The 24,644-nt window shown below is 30.3% G+C and overlaps 2 protein-coding genes across 8 annotated transcripts in view; one reads left to right on the top strand and one right to left on the bottom strand.

The window, feature by feature from the left end:
• Positions 1-14,275, top strand: part of LOC100647668 (putative thiamine transporter SLC35F3) — a 42,021-nt gene extending 27,746 nt beyond the window's left edge. Inside the window, exons 10-12 of one of the 4 annotated variants that reach the window (XR_007225673.1) lie at positions 2,448-2,878; positions 6,541-6,618; positions 9,092-9,284. Coding sequence is in view for 3 of the 4 variants with exons in the window: in XM_048409970.1 (XP_048265927.1) it covers positions 2,448-2,871 (424 nt within the window). In the remaining variant the exon portion in view is untranslated. Of the gene's footprint in view, positions 1-502; positions 533-2,447; positions 2,879-6,540; positions 6,619-9,091 lie in introns of all 4 variants that reach the window. The other 3 variants (XM_048409971.1, XM_048409970.1, XM_048409972.1) reach the window with 3 other exon arrangements.
• Positions 14,276-15,122: 847 nt separating this feature from the next.
• Positions 15,123-24,145, bottom strand: LOC100646355 (glutathione S-transferase 1). 4 transcript variants are annotated; one of them, XM_048409976.1, is made up of 6 exons: positions 24,001-24,145; positions 17,502-17,643; positions 17,288-17,346; positions 16,734-16,875; positions 15,762-15,879; positions 15,123-15,503 (listed from the first exon to the last, which is right to left on the bottom strand). In XM_048409976.1, exons 2-6 carry the CDS (start codon positions 17,634-17,636, stop codon positions 15,262-15,264), a joined length of 696 nt encoding a protein of 231 aa, XP_048265933.1. In that variant the 5' UTR covers positions 17,637-17,643; positions 24,001-24,145; the 3' UTR covers positions 15,123-15,261. The 4 variants fall into 4 exon arrangements, with proteins under 4 accessions (XP_048265933.1, XP_048265932.1, XP_003399406.1 ...); XM_048409975.1 differs by having other exon boundaries at positions 23,996-24,140; XM_003399358.4 differs by lacking the exon at positions 24,001-24,145 and adding an exon at positions 18,344-18,532.
• Between the last annotated feature and the right edge of the window lie 499 nt (positions 24,146-24,644).

The following is a 24,644-nucleotide window of genomic DNA, read 5'->3' as shown; positions in this document are numbered from 1 at the left end:
CCCGCTATCGGCTACGAAATGCCATGCCAAAACATTAGGCCCCTTATAATCTAATCCAAAGACATTTACAAATTAATGTAAGGTCTTATATTACTTAATGTTGTCGGTTAAATATTATTATCAACCAAATTATTGTCGGTCAAAGATATTGTCGATCAAGATTGGTGTTGGTGAATCATGTCGGTGAAACCTTTGAAGAAACCTATGTCGGGGATTTTAAAGTAATCCTTTAATTTTCATTGATATTCAATTGTAACAATATATATTTCGACATTTCTTTTGTTATTTTATTTCAACTTTTAATCTGCAAAGTTGACTGATTGTGAGATATTTATACAGTCACAGTTTATTATTAATGTTATTTTCTATATGAATCAAAACATTTAATCACATAAGAAATACAACAAAATTGCTTGAGCTGCTTGTTGTGTTGTGTGTGAATCAACGTCAACACTTCATCACTCGCTTCCAAACAATCAGGATCCATTATATGCTGTTACAGAAATATAGTCCTCATGAGTCACAGTTCGAGGTAAGAAAATACATCGCCTTCGTTTTATGTTACTTACGTCGAAAATTCATCTGTTTATTTTACCTCAACGTCACAAGTTTACAATTTAGTAACATAAATCATAATTGTTGCACATTATTGACAATAAGTAAAATAATAAATTAATAATACCAATTTCATTCGATTATAGTGTATAAATATGTATCTTTTCCGAAAACATTCGTGCTCCGATTTAGACCAAAACTTTTGAAATATGTAGGATCCATTTAGATAAAAACAATGTTTAGAAGAAGAATGTTTGGCAACTCGAAGGTAAGACACCTTTTTAACATTTTTTTATTTTTCTTCTATATATCGGCCTATATATCTATGTATGCACGATAGATGATGTTTTACATTGCACGTTGGTTACATTGCTTGTGTTACTTTACTTCGTAATTCAGGGCTAATTCGTCGGTAACGAGTATCGACAATAAGTACAAATGTATTTCGCAAATATCTCTAAAATGTTGCATCGCATTTATTTATTTTCTTTTGCCAAGAAATTGAGTAATCGTTGAATAAAAGTCGAGTGGCTAAAGAAACGTACAATTAATTCTAAGTGAAAAATGGTGTGCAGACCATAAGAAAAATATGATTTATGTCGAAATATGAGGAAGTTTCAGTTATGTTTAGGAAAAATGGAAAAGTGTTTCAACTTATGAGACGCTAAAAATCCTCCTTTTAAACATTTTTTTTACTTACGAAGAATCTATTTTCAAAATTTCCATCGTATCGGAGCATGGACATTTTCGGAAGTTTCGGCCTTATGTCTAACTGATGGAAAAGTTATAATCATTTAACTGAGATAAAAACGTTATAACTATTTGACTAGAGATATTGAACAATTATTATTTACACTCTTTGGATTTCTAGATATTTTAAATTTCGAGCACAATCTTTAGCGTTTTCAGATGAATTTTCTTTTCTAAGTGACAAATAAAAAATATGAAAAAATGCATGCCTTGTTGCATGCCGTGACAGTATTAATCTTTATGTGTGTGCGTGTGTGTATATGTGTGTAAAACCAATTATTTTTTAAGGCATTTGCTTCTTTTAACTAAAAGGCATGCCGTGCATACTTGCTTCTGTACATATAGTAAATCTTAATGTTCACACTAATCCTAATGTATCATATATTTTATTAAACGTGTCCTTTGATAATAAAAGGTGATGTAAATAGATCAATTGCAAGTTCAATTTTTGTTTCGTGTATAACCAAAACAAAATTTTGTATCGTAAGTGCGCTGTAAATTGATACTATTCTGCAATATTTTCCGACACTATACAATTCTAATGTTCATTATACGCAAATCAATATTTTATCATGACAATGAATATTTTAATCGACGCAGAAATTCTAAGGATATAAATTCTATCAATGTTGCGATCATTTGTCCTATATTATACGTATAGTATCTTTTTGCCATTAATGAATGTGCCAACAATTCGTACAAATGTTTGTACATATTTATAATTACGTAATTGTGATGTAATTAGTGAAAATACATTGAGCAACATTAGAAATAAATAAAGCATACAGTATTTCACGTATAATTAGCATGTGATTGTGATTCAGAAGTACGAGAGAAATATAGAAAAGAATAAATATTAAAATAAAATAAGTATTAGAGAAAAGTTAGAATTTCTGCGACGACAATTAATTTCAACCCGTACAGTGGTAAATCATGAAAAAGAGCAAAGAGTTAGGTAGCTTAACGAACGCGTATAGTTTGTTTGATTTAATGATACGTACGAGTTGAATAGAAAATAAGATAATGCCGCTACATCAGAGAAATACCAAGGCAAAGGCCAAGTGCTGTCGAAAGAAGCCGTGTACAGGTCCTTGCAGGAAATAATGAAAATACTGATGATAGCCTGGGATTAATATACGCAGTACCACGGGTGGGCAGCAACGCAGGAGTACTTTTGCTAGAAGCCGCTGTCCTTCAATGCAACAACGGCAGTATCGGCTGCGAAGCTACGGTGTGCCGTCGACTCATGGCGATGGTCAAATGTTACTACCAATGAACAGCAGTAACAGCAGTCAAGTTAACAGCAACCAGTCAAGCAGCGAACCACCGATGACAACGACCGCGAATCTGACACATCGGCATATTAACTCATCCCAGCAGAACAACACGGCTTCCGAATCCCAACGTCGCCGAGTCCCTATTTCCATCACGACCTCAACCTTGACTCCGATTTCAACTTCCATCACAACGACTATCTCGACTTCGACCTCGACCTCAACCTCGATCACAACCTCGATCACGACGAATAGTCATCAACGTTCCCATCCTCCTGGCCTTCAGAACTAATTTCAAGGTATGGCTGAATATCAAAGCCGCGACTCGAGGTTCTGCGCTTACGTGCATACGATATATCTACTCGAAAAAGTTGCTAAACTTGTTTTCAAAGTCAATTTCATTGATTGACTTTTCTTTCTCCATTTTTTTTTTTTTTTTTTGTTTTTTTACGTACCATCGTTATAAAAAATAAGCTGAAATTACATATTGCAATTAAAAATAATTCGCAATATTCTACAAGAAAGTCACAGCACATAATTACTAATATTATTTCTTAAAAATTGTGTTAAATAAGAACAAGCAGTAATTATATAGCTTTCCATAATTATTGTAATTAATAGACATCAAACTTTACACGTCACAGTACAGACAAATAATTATAAGTTATAGAATGCCTGAAGTAAGAAGGGTATCAATTTTTTATTCTGTACGGTCTGCCCGATACCCAATTAATACCAATTTAACAGAAAGTTACCCACACACATATTTTTTATTATCTCATAAAAGAATCATTATTCTGAGAACAATGGAAATAATTATTCTATATTACATTATTATATTACATATTATTATAATTTATGTTTACCACTCTTATTTTCAGGTTATAGGAAATTGTAAATATATGTTCTGCAAAAATTTTTCTCGGACATTTCTAACGTAAAATACGTTGTTGACCATGAATTTCTATAAAGACAAATTTTTAAAATGAGATAGTAGACGATGTTGACGATATCGCATTATGCTTGGTGAGATCAGCTTTTTCTTACTAAAATTATCGTGTTAATGTTATGAAAAAGTGATTGAAGAGAAAGTTATGAGGTTTGATATTATGCTTGGCAAATTATTTTTGTATTCAAATCATCGATCATTTACATAGAATCATATATTTTCAGTCATATAAATTTATAACTAACGTAAATGTAAATTCAATAATCTGAACGATATAACTCCAATTAGGTTATATTATCTTAACACATAGGTCGCTTAGGCAGAGAAGACAGAAGAGAATATTAACTTTCGATGTAGCAAGTCAAAATTCTATAAATTTTGCACATTTATGTAAAAAGCTCAAGTTTTGATCGTAGAACAAGCAAAATAGAACAATAACAAGGAAAGGCACTTGTATTTTGAAGACATAAAGTATGATACGCTTCCATCTAAAAGTGCAGTCTCGTTTAAAAACTGATAATTACTAAATGCATTCAAATTTGGAAGACTTGGAAAAGGGAATAGATTAACGAAGTATTGTATTTTAATAAACATTATTTTCACTGAAAAAGCAAATTAGATCAAAATGTACGTGAAAAGAGTATTTTTGCACTACATATTTTACTCTATGAAAAGGTTTAATTAATCAAACTTACGTGTCTATAGGGTAATCAGAAACCAAGACCACCATAACGCAATTCTACATACATCTTCGGATCGGCTGAGATTTGTTAAAAAGTATTGCTGCGAGATTGAAATTGAAGATCAAATTTTTGCTTTGCTTGTGTCGTAGTATTTTTCTCGTCATGGGAATCAAACTTGTCAAAGGAACCACGAGTCGCAACAGTTTACTTAAAAAATAATATTAAGGTTTCGTTGATTTATACATTGACATTTACAATACGTTTAGAACTCGCAGTCAGGTAGAAAGTAAATAACGTGATATATTAATAAGGAAACTGGTAATTATCTCTTAGCATGTGAGATAGTCCATCCTAAATAGAATGAAGTAACTAACTTCATAATTTCAAATACATATCACAAAAATATTCACTGTATGAAAAGACCCTTCAAACGAAAATCGAATAGCGTTGAAGAAGACACGATTCGCGAAGAACGCGGAGAGGACATATTGGAAACACCAATATTATGTGTTTGTATTTAGGGTGAACTATTTCACGTACTAAAGAATAATTTCCTGTTTTCTCATTAATATTACGCTATTTACTTTCTATCTAGCTGCGAAATATAGACATATTGTAAATAATGTCAATGGTACCTTACCATCATCTTTCAAAAAGGCGGGTTAAGTTACGATTTATGGTTTCTTAGACAAGTTTGGTCCTCATGACGAGTAGAATACGATACAAGCAAACCTCCAAATCTCCACCGATCCATGGTGGTGATTGTGAATACAATCAAGAATAAAAGATGATTAATCTGGTTTAAACTTTGATGCCAAAATCGTTTCAGGGTAATATTGCAATAACGCGGTGAATTGAATATCTTAAATAATAGAAAAGTAAATAATTCTACATAAAAGAATAATAAGAGATTTTGAGTCTAAAAAAAAAATTTGATTTCTACAAGAATAATTTGACAACCATAATATTCGTCCCCCGAAAATCCTATCTTTTCCTATTTAAAAATTTGTTTATATTAGTAAAAATTATTAAATTAATTATTAAATTAATTAATAAAAATCAGGGACACTTTGTGTAATCATATTAATATGTTTCATCTTATACGTTAAATATATCATATTCTTTTAATATGAAGTATAACGTATAAATCATTTAACTTGACAACTTCAAATTACTTGCAATCTGCTCGTTGTATTATAATAATATAATAATATTAGGGTACACATGGTATACACATTTGAATATAATTAATTTCTAGCTATTCGATCAGTTTTCGGGGCTTAATTGATATATCAATATAAAATGATTTCAATATTTTTCAATATTTCTGTATTTTTTTTTATATTGGGTGGGTAACGATCGTATTGTCGGGGCATGATTCTGAACAAGTGTTTCCTTACATATAAGTGGCGGACGGTTCTAGTTTCTCAGATATTTGCAAAAAACCACCGATAGCACTACCTGAATGAATCCTGCCTATAATTATGCGTCCATGGCAGCATACGTCTCAGTACTGGCAACCAACTCTTATCTGTTATATTTATACAACTATATTATACAATATTATATACAGGGTGTTTAGCGACGATTGCCGAACTGTCGACGGCAGCCCAATGTAGTAATAAAAAAAATGACACTCGCTGCTCAAACAATGGTGAGCTCGGCGCTTACTCGTGATCAGGCATTGTATCACCTATAAAGAAGCTGTATTTTTTTCTCATCTCCTTGTGTTTGAAGATTCAAACGTTAGACACACATACATATAAACACATCGCAGTACGTGCATATATAATATAATCACATGCCCGTAAATTGTAAATAAACCGTCGTAAGGTAGCCGGCAACTAATAGTAATGCGTACATTGTTACGGACGCACAATTGTAGGCAGAATTCAATGTAACAGTGTCGGCAACTTTTTGCGAATACCTCGAGAACTACATAGTTATGATTATATGTATTGAGATTATATGTATCATGCGTACATCAGGAAAAAGTTGTTGTTGCGGAATCATGCTCCCGATAATATATTAAGAAAATCATTGAATTCATTCTATGTTGGTATATCAAATAGTAGCCCAATTTTTTGTTACTGTTACCTTGTTGTTCAAATTAAGAAAATGTTTATTCATTTATTGTTAATTTACGTATGTCAATATACATATGTGTGTAGATACATTAATGCATTATATACGTTAATCTTATGTTCTAAATACTAAATTAAATTTCATGAAATAAGTTAAAAATACTTTTAACTTTGCGATAAATCCTGCGCAAATTCCAACGTTCAAGCTTATTATTAGACAAACTCTATAAATTTTTTGTTCTCAGAAAACCATCCACGTTTCACCTGTCACGGTATCGAGATCTGCATGGGAGAAACCTTGAATATCGTACACAGTTTTGTCGGTGGTTTCATTTATCAAATTAATATTTATTTGTTAGTATGTAGTTTGACATATTACTCAAAATGTAACATGTTTTATAAGTTATGATATTTTGGCTTTCGTGCATTCGTCTTTCAGTTGGCTTTGATACTTCTTTCGTGTTTGTCCAAAAATTAGGAATTTTATTGAAAAAATTAAAAATATCGTAATTTATGTATCGAAACTTATTTCGTTTATAGGTATAATTTATATTAAAACGAGTTTATCATGCAATGAAAAGCTGTAAGTACTTTAATGTTGTCGAGTTAGATAAAAATTATTTTGTGTAACATAAATTCAAACAATTAATAATCAAAATGTCTTCCTAGAATTTTATCGAATAATGATATACGTATCCTTATATGTATCTATTATACATACCTTATACATATAGGTAGTACATATCGTTAATTTTGAAATGCTAGTTTCTGGTAGGTTGTGTTTTTATGAAAATTCTTACTTAGTATACGCAATATGCCTGGCATTTAGCAATGACTGGAATCTTTTTCCCGTAGTTAATAGATAACTTTGTTACATAGCCTTTTCTTGACCCTATTCCTTAATGTATTATTCATTTATATGTATGTAAATCATTTTATGGAATGAAGCATCGTGACTAATGTCATGCTGCTTGACGTTACGCGTAAAAATTTTCTGTCTTTGATTTAGTATAATGTAACATATTATTAAGATTTGCGGACTTTTCCATAAAATGTATCGAGATATAACTGTACATATATATTTCTTCTAAAATTTTGCTATGCTGATCACTTTGAACTTTAAATTAATGTTAAAAAGATATATGACTTCAAAGAAGTTTAGATTGCATATATTATATTTAATCCATTATATACAAGTTATACCAGGAAAGAATATTAAAACTTTACCAGTTAATTCAGAGGGTAATCTTTAATAGAAAATGCCAGATAGAGATATCTTTCAAAATCAAATACAATACATTCGATAATGAATACTATCTAAAAACGTTGTTAATTCTTTACGATTTCGTCATGTTTTCATAATTCAAATGTATCTCTATCATTTATTAATTAGCCAAATATGATTTTTATTTTCATTCTATCTTTTAAAATAAAGATCTTTCCTAAGCACAATTGTTTTTACTGTAGGGATGTTCTAAATAATTTTTATCGAGAAATAATGTTTAATGAAAGTAGAATGATATTGATAAACAGTATAATTAATTTATTTTCATTGTCGTGTTCGTTTTCAAACATGTATTGTTCGCATGGAACCGAACTATACTCGCAAAACGTTATTACGCGTAAGAGAAACAACACTTATATAAAAAAGTGAAATAATGTTTATTTCTGATTTTTAGGACTGACGTAAAAACGTAATATGGCTAAAGATATAAAAAGAATTATTTTTGAAGGTTAAAATGGATTTCTTAAAATAGCTTTAAGTAAAACGAGAACAGAAATCATATACTTATCAACAGATTCGAAGAGAAAATTTGTTTAAATCGATAGAATACTTCATTAATTATGGAACTGAAAGAATTTTGTACGCTATTTTTTACTCAATATCACGTTCTGAATTATCTTCAACGCATCGAGTATCGATATCATTACTCAGAACCTAGAAAATGATGTTATATGCAGGAACAAATAGAAAATAGAAAATGAAATTTCATTCTTAAAGAAACTAACGTTGAATTTTTATCAAATAGTACGATTTACTATATTATAGATTTCGATATAATTGTTTTCGGTTCACTTTCTCAAATAAGGATAAGATACACAGTTATTTTTTCAAATTTGTTTCATTGGAGTTACTCAAATCTGAGTGCAACCATATCGTTGCAACATCATACATGTAATATCATGTATGTTTATATCTTTTTTAATTTCAATTATTGGATGCTTTTACTTTATCATAGAATATTTCTCCGTTAGACTACTCACTATAACATGTCATCTAAATGTATAATGTGGTATTACCTGTTATATTCAGTAAAGTTCTGAAACGTATGAAAAATTGACACACAAGTAAGTTAGACCTTTCGTAAGAGAGATTTACATTTAACAAGAAACTTATTTGAATACATGCAGTTATTATCATTATAAGATACCTGTGTAGATGGAGAAATAAGTAGGCTTTTACGGAAATGTTTGAAATGTTGAGATATCGTTTACATATTCAATTCATTGTATATTTTCTTCTCTCTTTTTCATGGAAAAAACAGTCCGCAAATTTTAAAACAGAAATCATTTAAAGCTATTCCTGTAGAAATTTTCTACAATTTATGTTAACTTACAGGAATTCTTGTCATGATTAGAATCATATTTCGCGTGAAATATTTTCCTGTTAGAAAATTTCTACAATTTAGCTATTTAATGTTGAAAAGAAAAAAAGAAATATATACTTGCATGCAGAGAAAAATGCTAGTCCGAAAAACCTGCAGACATCTCGAATAATCTAAGATTTAATTGCAGATGGAGTAGAAGACACGGACACGGCGTATCAGGAGGCACGCAACGCGACGTGATCGATTATCGCACGGGTTACATAAAATCACATCTTCGTTCACCGTCGGGAAGAGTTCGGTGACTAGGTGTACTATCGCTTCAATTACAGGTAGAATTGATTTGCCAAAGAAATAATGTATGGACTTTCAAAATGTTAACATTTTAATCGAAAAAGTCCCAAAGAATGCCGGTAATAACAAATACGGTAAGCAATATCGGAAGGGATTCTTCGTTGCAATAAAAATTCGTTCAAATTTCTTTTTTATTGCATTTCTCTTTCAGAATATTAATAAAAGAAGTTAAAAGAAGCTATTATAAATTTTCTCTTTCAATAATTCTAAAATAAGTATGCATATATTTTTATTGAAATTCCTAAACCAAATAAATTTCAGATAAGTGATTTAGTAAATATTATCTTTTTTCTTCTCAAGCTATACGACATTCTTCGTCATATTATTTAGATTGTTTGTTTTTGATCGATTAATCCGTATTATTAAGTAAAGATTATAATTATGTGTAAAAGTGAATGGATCCAAATCGACAAAAGTTCTTATCGAAGCATCGTAGTAAATCGTATATTTTATATTTGATAAGTATGGAATAACTTTAGAAAATTTGTTCTAAAAAAATATCGTATTTGAATTCAATAATATTTTTATCGACTTTGAATTTATTTTTTATTATACAGTTACTTCATATTTTTTTATAAAATTCAAATGTATTCATGATAAATCAGTTGATTTTACTAATCAGTTTCAGTGCGTTTCAAACGCTAATATTGAAAAATATTATATTTTACATACAATGTTTTATCATTTTTTTCATTTATTTCTATATGGACGTGTCTTGTTAATTCAATAGTAGCAAGCAAAGTTTGAACTTTAACAGAAACAGTGAGAATGAATATAGCACGTGTATATGTGTATATGTATGTTTTTTTTGACTGAGTGTATACCTATGTGCGTTTGACCGATGATTACTTTGAATATGTAAATGTTTAAGAATGTCTGTCTCGTACGAGGGTTGAAGGATGCTGTGTCGAAAGTTGAAACGTATCTGAACTGCAACCTTTCACATTGCCGTAGCGCATCTTTCTCTGGCAAGGCTGAGGTGTTATCTGAAGTAATGAGAAGTATTCGGGTTTTGCGGAAATTGAGTTTTCCGGGTTTTCTTGGCAACTTGTATCTTTACAATATGCTTCCAAATTACCCTTTGGAAATACCGAATTTATAACATATCCACGACTATCGAGTGCGAAATAAATTAAAATTCTAAAGAGCGATTTGTCTATGGCCTCCCTAGATTCCAGCTCAAAAGTAGCCCCCTGTACAATCGTTCTATAAGCTTTTCTGACAAAGACCTCGCGTGGCTCTTCTATGTGTTCCAGATAGAACAATTTCTAAATATAGAAATAAGATTAATCAATCATGTATGTGCCACTTTGATCGATGACATTATTTCATGTTTCTGGTAGTTGAAAGATCTTTCCCTTGTAGAATTCTTGAGATTTAGCGAAAAACTGACCTACGTGGTTTTAGCAGGAGTTGCCATTTCCTTTCTGAATTTTCGAAATCATTGCAGAAAAAACGAAAAAAAGAAAAGAAATCAACTTTATGAAAATATCGATAATGTGTAAGATTAAGTAATAATTTCGCTTGTGATGCTTCAATTATTGATTTCTTTAGCCTTTAACATTTTGATGACTCTATGATACTACGAAGAAAATCATACGAGTATATAAACAATTTTATTAAAAATCTTTGTAATATTTTAACATAAAACATTTTAAGTACATAGCACTTTATTTTGGCTACGATAAATATCTCGATTATCGAAAAATGAATCTGTCTTTTTATGGCATTCAAATAATCTACTATCTATTTTATATTTATTATTCTATTATAGAATAATGAAATTATTTAAAATGAATCTGTAAAAGTATTAATTACATAATAGATATATTCTGTAAGCGGTAAATAGTATGCTTATGTAATACTTTCAAGGGATTGTAAGTACATTTTTTACGTGATATCACGATAATTATACATCAATTATATGTTATATCTTATTAAATCTATCGTAAAGAAGGAAATTTTGCTTAATAATGCAAGTTATTTTCAGTTAGAGAAATATAATAATAAGAAACATTGTTGTGACAGCACTGAATGGCTGAATAGAATTTTTATATCCAATTTTAAACGAAAAGAAATTTTATCGAAATAATTTTCTATAAAAAATGGCAACAACTTGTTTTACTTTATAAAGTAGATTTTCTATTAAATAAGTAAATTATGAGTTCCGTAAAAGATCATTATACAACAATATCGTTATTATACAAAAACAATCCATTCGACAAAATACCGACGGTTATTAATATATAACAGAATTATAATTATAGCAATTATAATATTAAAATTAAGAGTAGATTATAGATTTGTTGATCGGAGAGTGAATAAATTTTAACTCGTATTTTAAGTAATAATGTCTTATGTAGAAATTACTATAAATAACTACTGTTAATATGTATTAATTAAATTATTATTAGTAACTACCTTAAATATATAAAATTATTTAATTGTATCGTATTATATTTTAAACAGATAAACTATTTTCATTAACGTCGTATATTGAACTTTGATAAGCTAATTTGATTAAAATAAAATTATATTCGATTAAAGTAATATTTTATTTAATTTTTTGGTGTTTAAATAAACAAAGATTATGCCATTAACCACCTAGTCAAGTGTCCAACTGATTTTCTAAATGTCGAGTGAAAAGCAAAGTTGGAAATTAAAAAACATTTTCTTACAATTAGCGTTATATTTGAAAATTGGTTATTTAAATATGTATATTATTTGGTATTGGTTTGGATTCATAGCTTTTATAAGATATAAAAATGTTTATGTGTTCGATATAGACCATACTAGAGTCTAGTTCAGATTCACATACAATTGCCGCTGATAAATATACTCATACTGGTATATAAGTACTTATATACAAACATTGTATAGCGAAATCGTGCTACAGTCACTTGGCGGACAATTTCTGTCAGTCTGGGCTAAATTACACGAACCATCTTACACGCTCGTATATGGGATCGTCTAAATATCTGTAATGTATTATCTATATTTAAGCATGTGAAAAAATGTGTGTATAGAAGTTATATTAGCTTTTTAAAAAGTTTTAGATACTTTCGGAATAAAATATTTTTAGATTAAACGATGGGAACACTGTTACATTTGTGTTTATATTCTTTATATGAACGTAAAATACGGTTATGGGATTACATTAAAGAAAACATGAATTTAATTTTGTTTAAAAACATATCGATAACCTTCAAATATCTTAAAAATTGATCTTTAGAAAAATTATTTCTCTATCATTTTGTTTTTCCTTTTGAGCGGTTTAATGTGCTCTAAATAGTTTCTTTATGTACTGATAATTAATCAATTAGAGATATTTACGTGACCCCATTGAAATGCTCTACTTGTTACATACATATAGTACAATATGCTTTGTCTTCTTTTAGCAGTATAATCGAAGAACGAAGTTACTTATGCGAAAATTGTTTGATTTGAAAGAGAAAATAATGTAGTACTTCTAAATCTTACAATCTTGTTAATTGGATCGGATGGAACATCGTGGATTACTTTTGTTCTTTTGCATTAAAAATATCATAGCATGAAAATTCAAATTACATTGCATTCATGTTATACTGTACTTTAAAATGAATTTAACGAGTTAAACTTAAACAGTACTTATTTATTATCAATTGTATCATTATTAATTGACGTTCAAATAATATAATAAAAATAAAACAACGCTGATAGGAAATATTTATAATTCTTGTAATCATTATTTAAGTTTATCGTTAGATTTCTTCAAATAAAACGTTTTAAATACCGAATTCTTAAATTATTATCAATTCTAAACGATGTGAAATTAACAAGATTAATACGGAATTTATATTTTTTTAGTAAATTTACATTTAATTAACACATTTAATGTGTTTGTAACTAAATTTAACTCATATCGTTGGTTTTGTTATTTTATATTTCTAAATTTATGTAAGTAACGAATTACAAATAGTTACAAATACAGAAAAGTAAATCTGTATATATGAAAGTATACAAGTACATACATATACATACGTATACTTTAATTTATACGTATTGTTAGTGATTATACTGTAAAGTAGTTGAAAATCGTTTCTATTAATGTTAAGTACTCGCTTCGCCCTTGCTAGAAACTGTTTAATTTTTTTATTTATGACAAAAATTTTTTTAAATGCTTTACTATCGGAGAAACGACGAATTTCGTTTTCTGTCTAAAGTTTCTCATTAACAGTATTAGTATACTGTACTATAGACAAAGTTTATAAATCTACAAATACGTGATTTATATGTATACTATGTGTAAAGACAATCAAATACCATAACAATAGATAAAGTAGACAAGAAGAATTTTTCTTTGAATTATCGCATGTTATAATTATCTTGCGGTCTTATACGAAGTTGTTATTCTATTATACATGTAAAGTATATATATATAATATTTTGTTATCTTGTCGTGATTTGTTATCTGACTTAATATTTTAACAGTTTAGTCTTAATTTATTAAATAAAATAAAAAGAGCATTACCAAAGTTCTTTACCAAAGTGTTCTTATCAACAAATAGTATCGTCGATTTTTGTTTTAGACGGTAAAAAATTAGAATATTCGCTCAATTAAATTATCAATAAGTGAATTTGTATTGTACTATAAATATATTTGGATTTTACTTCCATATAAAAATTCGTTACTACTAATAACTAGGAGTAGAGGATCACAAAAGTTTGCATGGTTTTGTTTAGTATCAGCGTAATACGTACGCATTAAACAAGCTATACATAATAAATATATACATATGTATGTAAACTGATAATATACAATGAATGCCAGATGACTACAAATACATATTTGTAGTGACAATACATTTATCACATGCAATTTATTAAGTACATACAAGCATATATCGCAATTATAAATATATTAATATCCATTTTCTAAAACACTTCATTACATTTAAGTTGTGTAAGTAAATTCCACAAATCCGAAGAATTGTCAAACCTTTATAGCAAATGAAGTTGTATATTAAACTAATTGTTTTTATTACGGTATTATCATATAATCACATCCCTCCACTCTAAAATACATAATTAGATACAGCCATGGTTATAATATCATATTTGTTCGTAATGATACATTTTGATAAAGTTTAAATAACGCTCTTAAATTTTTTCCAACTTGAATGTAAACATAAATTCGTTCAGAAAAGACTTTTATCCCCTGCTACTACTTTACGTGTTATAAATTCATGAGCATGTATGTTTACAAAAATACCTATATAATAATGCTTAAAGTAATAGATAAGAGCATATATATATTCTGTGTTATAACATCAATACATGTACCTACAAGTATATGTATATCTTGTAAAATATCTTCGTATTTAAAATAACTAACGTAGGTATCATTTGAAATTCAGAAATTTCACTATTTTTAAGTAAGAATGCATTATTTGTGCAAATGTTCGTAATCAAACTATGCAAATTTATAATCGATCTTTGTATATTTAGTTATTAATAAGCGTTATTTTTTAGTACGAAGAATTATGTATTTCTGTAATGAGATTATTAAAAAATTTGGAAAAAAATATATATATGTACAAGACATATGTATAAGACATATATGTGTACAAATGTCTAGGGGATTGTTATCATTGTAACTCGTTTATTTCCACATCGAATCGACTGTACTATACATATAGCTCAAGTAGAATACTTTTTAACTTGTGACGCATGTGGTCAATTATATACATACAAATCATGAACTAAACTTTGTATCTATATAAAGAAATATATATAATTGTCGTTAGAGTATATATTACGTATGTGTATGTAAATACGTCATAGTCTTAGTTGGATTGAAACTAATATTTAAAGAAATATCACATATGTCAATATCAGTAAAAACATTTAATTTATTAGAGAACATAGTAATATACGTATATTAACATTTAATTTTAGAAATGCGTTAGCATTTCATATATGTAGAACCGTTATAAAATAATTGCATCTTATAACTTATATGTTAAGCTATTTATTGGTTTTGCGAATTGGATGAATCGGATGATCCATATCAGACAAATCGGGTGGATTCTTCTCGTAGTAACTAATTTCTCGCATACCTTCTGCAGCGATTTCCCATAATTCCGGATGTTTCTGTTTAAAATTATTATACCATTTTTCTATGTAAGGCCACGAATTCAATTTGAAATCGATCGCTTCTAGACACATAGTTGCAGTAACTAAGGGGAAATCGGCGATGGTCAGCGTATCTGTCAAGTAAATGTAATAATTAAACCATTGTACTTTAATAATACAAGCGATATGAAATGAAAAATATAGAATTATCTCTTTTTGTAAACTATATCGGTATTATTACAGAATATTTAGGTTATTTTCACATTAAAAAAATAAAATCTTATAAATGAACTAAGTTTTTGTGTAACTTAATAATCTAGTGAAGTTTCTATAACTGTTACAATACCTGTACGGTTTATAGAAAGTATTCGTATTAAAATCATGATACTTACTACCCGCAACGTATTCTGTATGTTCACGTTGTAAATATGTATTAAAAACATCTAGTGCCATTGTCATTTTCTTCAGACCCAGAGATGTTCTTTTATAATCAAAGAATATAGGAGCCATCTATACAAAAATATTTTAATACAAAGTAAAAATTTGTTCAAACATCTTGCAAAATAATTGCATACAATAGATCATGAAACTATAATACTTGAGCATTTATCATAGGAAACTTTTATCACAATGACTAACTGTATATCCTATTTGTTCCATATGAACCATAGAAAAAAGATAAGTTTCAAATAGAAAGTAAATATGAAAAAATGCATTGAGTGAGGTAATGTAAACAATTTCAATGTTTTCGTATGCATTGATATCTATACTTTGTGCATAATATAAATATGCATCTATGCGCTTGCAAATGAGCACGGAAAGTAGAATTCATTATTTCATTGGCAATAAACTAAATACCAGATGTATCACTTAAAAGCATTGTAATAAAACTATATATTCGTTATAAAATGGTTATTTAACTATTTACTTTATATAATTAAGTCATCATTATTAAAGTTGAAAAATGCAGTAGATGATGTCACTAATCGTAAATGCTAGATATGGGTAATCGATAATAATCAGTAATCAGTAATGGCAATACAATCAGTCTTGTGAAGTATTTGGAAGTAGTCATATGTGAAATTATTTTTCTTTGTGTAATTATTCAAAATTGATAATGCTTTAGTATCCAAAATTAATATACAATTATGAAGATTGCAAACGTTACTTGTAAGAAGATATGATCTATTTGTGCATTTTTCTCTTTTAAAGATCAGATGTAGTTCATGACGTACAATTAGGTTTATAATATTTTCAAAATTTTATTTTTAAATGTTTACATTTTTTTAAAGCTTATTGACAACAGCACATTAGAATTTTTAACGTTATATGTGTACATTAAATTGTGTTTATTATTTACTTACCACATATTCAGAAATACTACGGTAATACATAGCCAAATTAAAGCACAATCGATGATTAACTATTGCACGACTCTCTGGATCCTTCGGGTATAGTTTCCCTACTGTGTCATATTTGTCGCCAAGATATTGTAGAATAGCATTACTAGCATACACGTGTATTAAAACAGAAAGAAATTTCCTTATTATTTTAATATTATTGAGTCCTCGGTCTTAATACAGTTTATGCGATATAATTATTGGATTATGGATTCAAAATTTTGTTTAATTATCGAATGTGTTCTTCAAATCCATTGAATTTAAGATAAAACGTAATTTTTATTACTATGTTCATATCGACATGATATTTATATATAATTTGTAAGATTGCAATTTAATTGAATTTAATTTATGAATTAATGCATTACTTTAATGCCATTTTAATATTTAGTAATCAGTGGGTATAATATTATTTTCATAAAAAGTTTCATAAAGACTACCTTTTTATAGTAAATTCATCAAAGTTTTTCTCTTTACTAAAGTAGGCGGAATAATTTATGTTTTAAGTAAATTTGTACCTTTCTCCCATTATAAGATCGTCGTCAACTAACACAGGTATTTCTTTTTGTGGATTTAACTATAAAAAAGATTATATGTATGTAGTATAAAATAGATATATTATTAATGTTGAAAATAAGTATCAAATTTAAAAAGATTTTTACATATAATAAATGTATTTATTAAGTAGCTTTAATTATATCAAGTAGTAGTATGTCATTAATATAAACATACTTGTGCATATTCGTTTGTCATGTGATCTCCCTTGCCAAAGTCCACGTCGATTAATTCATATTGAATATTTAAAGCTTTTAAAGCTTGGCGACAGGCAAGAGATGGTGGTCCATCGGAAACGCTATACAGTTTCATTATTGACCTGAAACGAAAGGTATTTACTTTACAATAAATATATAGGCAAATGTTTTGTATAATAATTTATGTTTATATTAATGATATATTTATTCATACTTGTGGTACTTCTTTCATACATATTTTAGTAGTTACATATAAGTATATTTATTGCTTTTGAAATAAATACATAGATAATTATTATAAAAAAAGTTAGTAATTATTGGGAATAGGACGATATCACCGACTTCAATGATCTTGAAATATGTTATTAAGCTCAACGTTATAAATAAATTTTTTCTATACATACATGTATACGTGTATAAATCACCATTCAGTTATAGTTTGCAAGGAATTTGTTTTACAGTCAACGATTCTTGTAATTTCATACGTAATTTATACATATTGAATGATATTTGTATATTTATAATATAATTTTATTATTATATATTTATGTTTTGCCACCTTTGCATTTCCGTGAATAAATAATACTAAAATAATATAGAATTAGATCACAATATCAATAAATAACGCGGAATAACTAACATTTATTGAAACTCTTATTAAAGAGTGACCATAGGTATATTTTCCTAACATTTCTATATATTGGATATTCCATATTGATGTATCATATCTATTATCTGCAATTCCTTTGATTATATGTATATGCAAAAATAAAAAATGTAAATAATATGAAACACTGTAAGTTTCACAGAAATAATACTCACTGCAAAAAGACCTGCAGTTTGCAGTATCTGAGAATATAAACAGGCGTAGTGTTCACAATATATCTCGAATCCTACTGACATTTCAGATTACTTAAAGTGCCTTTCACTTTAACTGTTGCTCAAGGTTTTAATATTAACCTGCATTGTGTATGTATGTAGTATCAAATAAAGAGGGGGGTGTACGCTTTGTTACGCTGCGAGGCTTTAGTATTTCTTTTTTTTTTTTATTTATTTGTTTTTATTCACAATTTGTCCAATTTGGACATTTGATAGAATTTTATAACAATTATATTAACATGTTGGTGGGGGTACCATCCTCGCGTTTGCTAGGTTATATCCTTTGTGAGGTCTGCTGGGTATTTCCTTTTTAGCCTTCTTTCCATATTTGAGGTGTTGATCGTTTCTGCAGCTAGCCGGTTTGGGTGTGTTGTTATTCTTGCCTTGTATCTTTCCGCATATCTGTTAATTTCTTCCTTGACCGTTGGTATTCCCAGGTCCTTCTGTATGTCCTCGTTTCTAACGTACAATGGGGCGTTTACTATCGTCCTAAGAATTTTAGCTTGCATTGTCTCCATCTTGTTTATATGGTTCATTGCTGCTGTCCCCCATATTCCGTACGTCCAGATTGGTTTTATGATCGTTTTGTATATTTTTAATTTATTTTCTATACTCAATTTGGATTTTCGACTTGTTAGCCAATGCATTTGTCTCCTTGTTGTCTGTATTTTGTCTATTATTGATTTAGTACGCTGTTTCCATGTGAGTTGTGTATCTAAGTGGAGTCCTGGTATTTGACTTGCTTTGTTTGTGTTATGTGCGTTCAGAAGGATGTTTGGTGGTATCTGTTTTCGCAGCGTGAATGTAATATGGTTGCATTTATTGGGGTTTGCTTTTATTTGTTTTTCTTGCAGCCACTTTTATATTTTTGTGATATGTTCTTGTAGTAATTTGACTGCTGTTTCTGGGTTAGTGTGCCTGACTGGTACAGCTGTGTTGTCCGCGAATGTCAGTATTTTGCTATTGGTAGTTGTTGGTATGTTGGCCGTGTATAATATGTATAATATTGGTCCTAAGACGCTTCCTTGCGGAACCCCTGCCTTGATGTCTTTAACTTCAGAGTATGTGTCCTTGATTTTGATTACGAAGGTTCTGCTGCTTAAGTAAGATTTTATTAATTGGTATATTTGTTTCGAGAATTGTTTCCTGATTGTTTGTAGTAGGCTTTCATGGTTTGTTTTGTCAAATGCTTTCTCTATGTCCATAAAGAGAACTGTGCAGTATTGTTTGTTTTCTAATCCTAGTATTATTTCGTTGATGAGCCTGTGCATTTGCTCTATCGTTTGTTCCTGAATCTAAATTGGTGACCTGGTATTAATTTTTTCTGCTCTATTATTGGATTTATGCGGTCATATATTATCTTTTCCAGTATTTTGGAAAATACTGGAAGTAGTGATATTGGTCTGTAAGATGCAGTTTGGTGTGGGTTTTTGCATGGTTTAGGCAACATCTGTGCTAGTTTTCATAGTTTAGGAAAGTATTGGATTCTTAGTATTGCATTGAATATTATGATCATTAGTCTTATCGCTTTTGGCGGAAGGTTTTTCAAGATTTTGCCATTGATTAGGTCGATTCCTGGTGCTTTGTTGTTTTTTGTTTTCCCGATTATGTTTCCAATTTCTTGTGCTGTTGTTTTAGGTATGGTGTATTGCTTGTCAGTTGAGGTACTAGTGGTTTCCGCATCCTCATCCGTATAACATTTGAGGTTGCTGTTGTTGATATTATGTGGTGTAAATGTATTGCAAAGGTGATTGGAAAATTCTTCAGCTTGTTCTTCGTTGCTTCTTGCCCATGTGTTATCTGCTTTTCTGATTGCTGGGACTGGTTTTATTGGCTTCTTTATTTTTTTCGTGGCTTTCCATAGGGAGTAGTTGGAGTTCTCGTGTGCAGAGAGTGTCTCTATGAACTTTGTGAATTTGTTATTGTTGTGCTCTTTTATTTTGTTTTTTTATTTCCTTTGCAAGTTTGTTTAGGTGTTTTTTGTTTTCTCGTGTTCTATGTTTTTGCCATTTTGCTTTCGCTTTTCTTTTTTTTTCTAATTTTTACAAGTATGTCTTGCGGAATTATTTTTATTTGTCTGTTGGTTGGTCCATGCTGCTTTTTGGTTAGTTTCTGTCAATGTTGTTACTGCTTGTTCGATGTTTTCGGGAGTTTTCAATGGGATGTTGCAGATTATTTTGCTCTCGATTATTTCTTTGAAAGTTTGCCGTTCGGTAGTTTTATTGCATAGTATCTCTGGATTGCTACAAAGTATTGGTTTGTTTCTGTATTCAATTATTATGGGTATATGATCGGAGCTAAGCTCGAGGTTGGGTGTTATTTTTAGTTTGTTTGTGTTTAGTCCCCTTGTGACTGCAAAGTCAAGTAGGTCTGGTTTTTTGTTCAGGTCAGTCGGCCAGTAGTTAGTCGGTCTACCTGTGGTTAATATATTGAGGTTATTATTTTTAATGTATTTTTCCAATGTATTGTTCTACCTCGAGGTAGAACAATTCTTGATCCCCATAACGTGTGCTTTGAGTTGTAGTCTCCCGCTGCGATGTACTTCTCCCCTAGGTGTTGGAAGTACTCTTCTCACATTTGTGACGTAATTTTGTGTCGCGGAGGTACATATACTGCTGACAACTGGAAGTAGTTGCTGCTAGTTTGAACTGTAACGGTGGTTGCTTGTATATATTCCTTATTAACTTGGCTGTGTAAATAATGTTTGATATCGTTTCTGATTATCACTGCGGTCCCTCCGTGCGCTTTTCCTGAGGGGTGTTTGGTATCATATATGGTGTAGTATGGTATTTTCATGTAGCCTTTTGGAGTGAAATGTGTTTCTAAGACAAGTAGTATGTCTATATTGTTATCATTTATGAATGTTTTAAGGGCCCGTTGTTGTAGACCGTTTGAGTTCCAGGCTGCTATTTTTAACGTACCCGTCTTTATTTTTAGCTTAGCATGTTTGTAAGTAGTTGTAGCATCACTGTGATTTGTTGCATTTGCTGTCCGAGAACTGCGTTTTGTTCGCTTATCATTTTTGTGAGCATTTCGGTGTTTTTGATGGATTGTTTGAGCAGTTCCTTGATTTCTGTAGTGTCATTGCTGTTATTGTTCTGATTTTGGTTGTCTAGGGGTGGCGATTGGTTGATTACTTGCGCGTAGCTTCTGCTACCAAAGGTGTTGGTGTTACTGTGGTTAATGTTCATTGCTTGCTGTAAATTTGGTGTTGTCTCAGTTTCTGTGCTATCCTGTTGCGCGTGAAAGTTATTGTATGTCCTGTTTCGAAGCGGCGGAAACAGTTTACGTTGGAGTTATTTTCTGACTACACAGCCTTTGTAGCTAGCTGGGTGATTTCCATTACAGTTGTAACATTTCACTTTATTTATTTTTCCTATGTATAGACAGTTTATTGTTAGGTGCTTTTCTACGCAATTGACATACGCTGGGTTTCTGTTGTGTTTCTATTGTTGTCAAAAATCTCAAATCAACAACATGTTAAACAAACAATCATAGAACCATCGGATAGTCCATATAACGCACCGATGTGGGTAGTTCCAAAGGAATTAGACGCATCGGACAAACAAAAATGTAGAATCGTTATAGATTTCAGAAAATTAAACGAGCAAACGGATCAAGGCGCGTATCCTTTACCGAATTCGGACTAAATACTCGATCACTTAAGCAAAACTAAATTTTTCTCAGCCCTAGACCTCTTGTCATAATTTCATCAGATACCCATGGAACAAAAATCTAAAAAATATACTACATTTTCAACTTCACAAGGTCACTTCCACTATAATCGCATGTCCTTCGGACTCAAAAGCGCACCGGGGATTAGTAGGAAATAACTGTTTCGTATACCTAGACGACGTCATAATATTCGAAAGCACCATCCAAGAACATAACCGAAATCTTGCTATTGTATTAGACAAATTACGAAATTTAGGATTAAAGATATAACCGGACAAATGTGAATTTTTGAAACCAGATTTAGTATATATAAAACACGTAATAACAAAGGAAGGAGTAAAATCTAATCCCAAAAAAATTCAGGCTGTAAAAGATTTTAAAATACCAAAAACCGCGACTCACATAAAATCATTCTTAGGACTCGTTGGGTACTGTAGATAATTTATACACAACTTTTCTAAAATCGCGAAACCGCTGATAAATCTTACAAAGAAAGACATTCCATTCCACTGGACTGATAAACAACTGTTACTAAATATAGGTTTGGGGTTGATATTCAATAGATTCACTCAGATTGAATATTACTTTTATATTTCACCACCTCGTACAAAACGTCTGAACACACCGGATACACATAGATAATTAACACGTGGTCGACTTCTAAGACAAAAGAGCGTCGTTAGAAGTCATATCAACTTAGCTTATAGGAACTAGCGATTATACTAACTTAGCATTTCTCAACAACAACAGCTTGCATTTGACACACTAAAACAAAAACTCTGTGAAGCTCCTGTGCTATAATATCCAGACTTTGAAGAAACATTTATATTAACAACAAACGCAAGTAACGAAGGATTAAGAGCAGTACTCTCCCAAGATGGACATCCATGCTGTTACATATCCCGAACCTTGAACCCTCTAGAGAAAAATTATTCCACAGCCGAGAAAGAGTTACTAGCAATAATATGGTCAATGGAAAGACTAAGACAACACCTACTTGGTAGAAAATTTAAGATTCAAAGTGATCATCAAGCTTTGAAATGGTTAAAAAATGTTAATCCCTCATCGAGACTCATGCGAAGGCGCTTGAGGCTCGAAGAGTATGATTATGAAATTGAATACAAAAAAGGAAAGGAAAATACAACAGACGCTCTATCCCGATTGTATCCTATCACTGACGAAGAAATTCAGTCCGTAATATCCAGCTCCAATAATTCAAAAACCTACCAATCACACTTTAAACAAATTACAAAAACCGAACTAGGAGACTTTAACGAACAACACTGGCTACATCAATTAACTACACACTTTACTAAACGCCAAATTGAACGTTTACAAATAGGAATGAACGATAATAGCTTCAGCACGTTTAGAAAAGGTAAACATTCAACTCACGCTAAAATTCCTAACTACAAAGTTCCCTTAAATTAAATTAATATTTGGACAAGACCCGTCAGTAGATTACGATAACGAACAAAAACAAACGCTACTACGCGAAAACTATAACGAAATAGTACGACACTTAGGTATACATCGCACCTAGCATAAACGTAGAACAACGTCACAGAATTTATACAAAACTGCGAAACTTGTCAGTGAGAGAAACTAAACCGTATCAGAGCCAAAGAGCAACCCATGATAACTGACACACCCGTAAACCCTAATGATGAAATCGCAATGGACATACTCGGACCTCTCACAAAAACCACAATACCATCACCATGTGATGGTGACAAACATCACCATCGAAACAATAACCAGATAATAACAGAATAGCCGCGACGATAATCCCTCCAGAAAAACAAGATCTTAGTATAAGAACCCTCTCAAATCAGCACTCAACACCTTTTTGTTATAATACCCTGAACCGTCATTCGTACAATAAATTTTACTATCATATCTAAAGTCCAAATTTTTTACCTTACTTGTGAAACGTTCGAACTACGACGCGAGGAGATCACCGGTGATTTGTCAATTTCGTGATTTCTTGTATCTCCTACGTGACACCGAGCTTCTCGATGTGTCAGAGGAATGACACTCTTATTCGCAATGGTGACAAGTGCACGAGTATGCAATTATGTAAAGGATCGCCCAATCGAGACAACGATCTACAGTGAGATCCGTTATAACAAGACGTGATAAAGTGCACGCGTACCGAGCGAAAATTCAAAGTCGATTTTCTCGAAAACAAAGCTTCGAACGAAAAATTTTTATTCTATATTTTCGACTTCTTTTTTCGCGTAGAATCACCCCCTTTCCGCTTGTACCATCAGTTACCAACCACCCTGTATATATGTGCATCAAAATTTTCGACTTTTATTGTCCTGAAAATGAAAACTAATTGCTTATGATTAAGAATTATAATAATTACGATTAAGAGTTAAACAAAAAAATAAGAGAATAAAATGAAATATATGCCATACAGAATTGACTACTGCATAATATATACATTCTACAATACCTGTATATAGCGAATCTGAAATGTGATAAAAATATGTTTGGAATTGTGGCCCCAATAGCATATACAAAAAACATCAAAATCGATGACATGGGCGAACCTCTAAATAAT

This window comes from Bombus terrestris, chromosome 11 (genome assembly GCF_910591885.1).
Source record: "Bombus terrestris chromosome 11, iyBomTerr1.2, whole genome shotgun sequence".
Lineage (NCBI taxonomy): Eukaryota > Metazoa > Arthropoda > Insecta > Hymenoptera > Apidae > Bombus > Bombus terrestris.
This window is presented reverse-complemented; position numbering and strand designations above follow the sequence as displayed.

Coding starts and splice junctions, on each gene's coding strand:
- LOC100646355 (XM_012314148.3), bottom strand. Junction 16,876..17,287: donor GATCTTATAATGGGAGAAAG/GTACAAATTTAC, acceptor CGTGTATGCTAG/TAATGCTATTCTACAATATC. Junction 15,504..15,761: donor TACAGAATACGTTGCGGGTA/GTAAGTATCATG, acceptor TTTACTTGACAG/ATACGCTGACCATCGCCGAT.